Source organism: Salmo salar, chromosome 09, assembly GCF_965601325.2.
Source record: "Salmo salar chromosome 09, fSalSal1, whole genome shotgun sequence".
In the NCBI taxonomy this organism is placed as follows: Eukaryota; Metazoa; Chordata; class Actinopteri; order Salmoniformes; family Salmonidae; genus Salmo; species Salmo salar.
In genome coordinates, this window is record NC_138299.1 from 18,965,757 (window position 1) to 18,971,756 (window position 6,000).

The 6,000-nt window shown below is 42.8% G+C and overlaps 1 protein-coding gene across 1 annotated transcript in view; it reads right to left on the reverse strand.

Moving 5' to 3' along the window:
• LOC106610891 (fibronectin type III domain-containing protein 5b) overlaps positions 1 to 5,388 on the reverse strand; it is a 28,559-nt gene extending 23,171 nt beyond the window's left edge. Inside the window, exon 1 of the mRNA XM_014210551.3 lies at positions 4,900 to 5,388. Within this exon, the coding sequence (XP_014066026.1) occupies positions 4,900 to 4,972 (73 nt within the window). The 5' untranslated portion in view covers positions 4,973 to 5,388. The remainder of the gene's footprint in view (positions 1 to 4,899) is intronic.
• Positions 5,389 to 6,000: the final 612 nt, after the last annotated feature.

A 6,000-nucleotide genomic window follows, 5' to 3' on the forward strand; every position in this document is an offset into this window, starting at 1 on the left:
GTGTGTGTGTGTGTGTGTGTGTGTGTGTGTGTGTGTGTGTGTGTGTGTGTGTGTGTGTGTGTGTTAGGGCCAGGAACATATACAGCACCATAACAGTCTCTGGCGCAACCACCCCACCATTATCATATTGTACTCATGGGCTCTAAATGGCAGATTGGACCCCCACCGCCCAACAGCTTGGCCCCCCACCAATACCACCTGCCATCCTCCTCCCCACCTGCCACTCATGGTGTCAGAGCAGACTCCAGACTGCGTCAGAGACATGGCAAGGACACGTCAGTCTGTTGGCAGTGCCACCTCACAGGCCTGATGGCCAGGATCTAGTCTCTCATTGTGTATTTATTACTTCTGTTATTATTTTTCAGACTGTTTTTCTTTTTTTTCTCTCTGCGTTGTTGGTAAGTAAGCATTTCAGTGTTAGTCTACACCTGTTGTTTCCCGAGGCATGTGATACATACGATTTGATTTGATTAATGTGTGTTCTCAATGACAGCAACAAGGCCCCTCAGACAAGCACATACATTCATTTCCATGGATCTCAGCTCTCTGAGAGATCACAAGTGGAGTAGATATGGAGTATGACAAAAAGTGAGCAACTGACTATATCAATCACACATGGTCTGGTTGGAAAATAAGCTGCTAAGATGAGTTCCACTGTGAAAAGTTGTTGAACAGATGCTGTTTGGAACGCAAACAAGGCTTAGTCCTTTGTCTTAGTCTGTGCATTCTAGGGCTGTGAGTCATGTGCAGGAGCAGGCAACAGGGCATCAGGAGCCCTGTGTGTATCTGGTCTAAGGCCCCTCCTCTGTCTACAGTGTCTGAGTTCAGGCGAAACCAACCACACTCATTCTGAGGAAGGTTACACTTGTCTCTTTAGCTGCTGTTGGCTGGTGCTGCAGCACTGCTCATGCTCGCTGACATTTTGCCTTGTCTCTACTGTGTTTGAAAATACCATCAGCCTGTCATTAAGGCTGTTCTTTTGATTAACAGGGGGAACATGGCTTTATTAGTGCGTGTTAGTGCTGGTAATGGCTGTAATGTATGTGTGTGCTGAGCTGCATGTGCCATTTTGAGAGAATTCTGTGCCTTCGTCTGTTCTCTCCTTTTGTCTACAGATCTACTGCCAAATAACTCATTGAACACTTCAATAATACAGCCAGCCAATGAATGAATACTATTTAACTGTTTCCACTCACAGAAAACCACACTGACACACAAACACACACACACACACACACACACACACACACACACACACACACACATGCACGTAATACAAACCCATATGAACATACACAAGCACACACTCCAGTACTTATAATCATAATGTTCTGCTTCCAAACACTCATTTCTCTTTGCCGTTCTGGTCGGAGCAGACCTCATACATGTGGTAAGTGGAAGATGTGTAACCCTGCTGTGTAACCCCATGCATGTTCTGTTTCCTGCTCCATTGGTTGTGTCTGTCTGCAGGGTAAACTCTCTAAATCCAAAACAGACTGTTCTTTTGAAATTGGGATGATTCATCCAACAACAAGTGGCTGGCCTACATAACAACCAGGCCTTTAGAGAAAGCACTTAAGCCAGATGACATCCAAAACAGGTAGCTATGGGCTGTTTTTGTTAGCACATATTATTTCAAAAGATCCACAGAATCTAACAGATGAAAAATGTCTATTTGGCATAAAGGAGAACAACGGAAGAGTAAAGTGAAGAAAGAAAAGGTGGCATCAAGGAAACACTGTTGTTCCATGAATACAGACCTCCAGGAAACACAGTGTATTTCCCTCTAGTTTGTTTAACATACTGTGTAATGAGGTGTTTTTCTGATGACACCACCTCCCAGTAAATATTCCACAAAGAGCTTTTGAGCCAGCTAGTGATTTGGCAGTAGACTGGAGTTGATGAGTCTCTATTTAACGACATTTGGCTCATCTGTCTGGGTGCTGTAACTCCTACGGGTGGAATGGTGTGATGACTTGACAGTTAATATACTGCTGCTACTGAGAATCTGTGGCAGGGTTGGGGAGTGGGTGGACTCCTCTGGTTGGCCAGCGTTAGAACCCTCATAGTGGGAGTGTAATAGTCATGCTGCGTTTTACAGTAAAAACAAAACGAGGCTTTTTTAGAACAGCTACTCATTTTCATCAGAACTTGAAAGGGTCTCTAAGGATACGCTGGGCTTTTCTATTGGTTACTGTTTAACTACTTGATTGATTGGTTAGATTTGATGGGTTGACTGACGGATTTATTGTGTTTCATGGCGAGTCTGTCGAGGAGCAGGGACTGGCTGGTGGAATTTACCACCTCGTTAAGATGGTGTTGAAGTTCATTTACATTTTAAATGGAAACATTAGCTTTACATTCCTCGTCCAGGGTGACAGATACTTCATGACTCACCATAAACAGAAACGCATTAAAGGACATCACAAATGTAAAGTTTACAGCGTGTTAACACACACCACATGCTTCTGTCAATCTATCCATCCTACTCAGGACCTAGCTTCGCTCCTCTGATTACTTGTCATGCTTTCCTTCGTTTCTGTGTCCTCTGTTGGCTTTCTGAAGATTTTTCAGAAGTAACACATTCTTAAGAGTACCTTAGATAAGTGCAATGTCTACTTCAATCAAATATCCATCCACAAGTGCCCTTGACTCTCTCCAGTCAACACTTCCACTAAGGAGATGGAAGAGGTTTAATGGTCTCTCTGATTGTCTGAGTCTTCTTCAACCTCGTCCTGGACAACCACAGGGTGTTAGTACTGGGCTGGAACAAAAGCCTGCACACACTGTATATCCCTAGGTCCAGTGGATTGAAGAACACCATTAGATCCACGATCTGGCTGCATTGCTACAGTATGTGTGTTAGCTCTCTAGGACAGTGCTGTCTAGTGAGATGACATCATACACTAGGTGTATGTTGCTGTGGCTATAAGGAGGTTGATGTAGATGGAGGAGGGATTAGAAGAACATTCTCTCTGCACTGCCTGCAGGACTGGCTCATTAATCAATGTTTTATTCAATCACCCCTGCACAATCAGAATGTGTGAAACAATTATGAGCCCACAGAACCCATATGTGCACCCCACTTTTGGCGAAACGTGATTTGCTGACACGGTAAGGGTGTGTGTTGCCTACGTGCAAGCGTGCATGTGTGTCTGTGTCTAGGCTATGTCTAAGGCCGTGTCTAGACGTGACAGTTCATGCAGCTTTAGTATTCTGATCATAGCGTTCTGTTCATGGAATTCCGAACGTGTCATGCATCTACACCTACAGAAATGTGTCCACCGTGTCCACAGTGTCCAGATTCCCTATTCCCACGCTATATTCAAATGCCAGTAAACATTTTACAAATAGTGGAATAGGCAAAATATGATAACACCACAACAACTGATGGCTGTAGCTAACTGGCCAGCTAATCTCTGTAGCTAGCACTCAATGCTAAAGGGATTGCAAACAGGTTAGCATAACTCTAGAAAAACCCAAAATATTTTTCTAAATATTAGCTAGCTGGCTACCATTTATGAGGCCAGCAAACACGTTCTCCACATGCTAGGAGCGTATTTCCTCCAACGTTATAATGAAAAGTTGCCTCTCGGTCTCAAAACACACGTTTTCTGGAGACATGTGGGAGGACTGTTGATGACGTTGCCCCCGGTCAGCCAGATCTGAACACAGTGAGACCACAAAGAGTTTTTTGTATTCTGATAGCAGATGTCGCATGTAGGTGTCAAGTGTAGACACGTCCTAAGTGTCCGTGTGTATTTATTTATGAGAGAGAGAGAGGGAGAGAGAGAGATGCAATCCAGCTGAAATGTAAACGCTGTAGAGGCGGTGAATTCTGATTGCGGTAGTGTGTCAGTGTGATTTGTAGCGCTCCATCACGATGAGCGGTGAAAGCTACAACCCTCAAGTGTTTTGGGAACGTGCATTACGGGGTGTAGATTCCACTGGCGTTCTCTTCAGTCTATTCCCAGGGTTCACTCTCACCTCACGCATAGATCATTCAGCAGCCTTCTGAGGAACAATTTGAAATGGTTGTTTTCCTCCACAAATGTTATAGCAAGTTGTGCCAATAGTACATTCACTGTAATGCCATGATCCTAATGGATGTTAGTTTGGTCCCTGCTGTATAGATATCACATATTACTTTGAAAATGTGTGTAGAAGAAATATATATTTGTTATCCTACTCCATTATTTTGTGATTACAGATTTTTAAGTTTTACAAAAAGCCTTATTAATGCTATTTCATTTTCAGAGACATTGGGGTTGTACCTGTACCATGTACTACTTAATTAAATGCAAAGGTCAGCTTTACTTGGAACATACACACACACACACTGTTGGTTATCTATAAACCTGTTTTGGTTAAGTCAAGTTTAACGTCATATCAGGCTAAATCTTATGAATGTAAGCACTTGACAACTGCTTGGATCAAAGGCTAGTGTTATTCTTGCTGATATGGTAGTAAATATAACTAGGTTACAGTAATAAAACGTACTGAAACGTAACGTAGGCAATAAAACTGGTGCTGAATTATTGCAAAAGCATTTGTTTAGCCTTTAAACCCGGAAACATAACTGCTCATGTTCCATGGCCTATTTAGAGTGTTTCTTTACCAGTATAGATCAGTACCAGTATAATGTCTGGAGCATTGTATCAATACAGATTCTTACACACACACACGATTCCTCATTCATCGCACAGAATATAGCCTAAATGCCAATTACAAACAAATTAGCACAAACATTCACTTTTTCCCATTGTTTTATTTGCACGGATACCAATGCAGTCCCTCACACATTAACCTTAAGAGTTCCCACTACAAGGCAAATACGTGAATGCATGGTTGAGTAATTGCTGAAAAATTAATATTTTAAGTACATAAACATTAACTTACCCGCAAAGACGTGAGAGACACCTATGCAGCAGAGAATTAGCAGTGGCACGGTTGACAGGAAAAATCTCTTCATCCTTTAAACATTAGAGGACGTGAGATCCCATTTACTCTGACTAGAGCTATGTTAACTGCCTTGCTATTGTTCATCATTCACATCACTGTCTCGTTGGCTTGCCGCAGATCGACTGACGAGCGCTTTCAGCACCTGGGACAGCGACAGCGCTCCCCCACCTACATGCAACAGTAGCTTAACATGCGGCGGACCTTGTTCGTGTGTGTCGCCCACGAACGCTCTTCATTGCTCCACCTCAGCTACGAGAGATATTTATAGACATTAAACTCGACGACCAGACATAAATGAAGTCCTGGAGAGGAGTGTTGGTCAGTGTCTGTGGCTGTGGCCGACTTTCGCACCGTGTACATATGTGCCCCTGAAGTCGGGTGGTGCTTAGGGGCACTCAACAGAAACGTGATGTCGCTGCTCTCACTGCCCGTGCCACACTGCAATTGACACTCGCGTGCGTATAGTCATGGGAGAGATGCACACACACACAGGCATACACTCTAGGCTCCAATTATTATTCATATGCGCTGCAATTATACCTCTATGCACACATAATGTCCACATGGAGAGTTTATTAATTATGATTAAATGAGGTATGAAAGCATCTCACAGACTGCTATTGGCTACACTAAACCGGATAACTTTGACTTTTGCTCAAAGTGCATGTATCTCATCTATAGACAAAGTGTCTCTGGTATATTCGGCTATGAAATGATTTATAAAGTTTGATCTTGAGTACAGTTGTTGAAGCTTGAATATTCAGACATTTCAGACTTGCATTTTGCTATACAGCAGTGGGTGGGGTAAGCTATGTGGCATATGTCAAGTTTGCATAAGAGCACCAACAGTAGCCTACTTATTGCTCTATAGACAATTGTCATGGTACATTAAAGGCTAGGACAAAAGACCAGGCCAGTGGAATATAATGAAAAATGCATTCCAATGAAGTGTAAAGTTTTGATTTTATAATTTGCATTTGTATAGTTACACATGGGCTGAATCTATCTATCCGACTTCCCATTTGTCTCTGACCATTG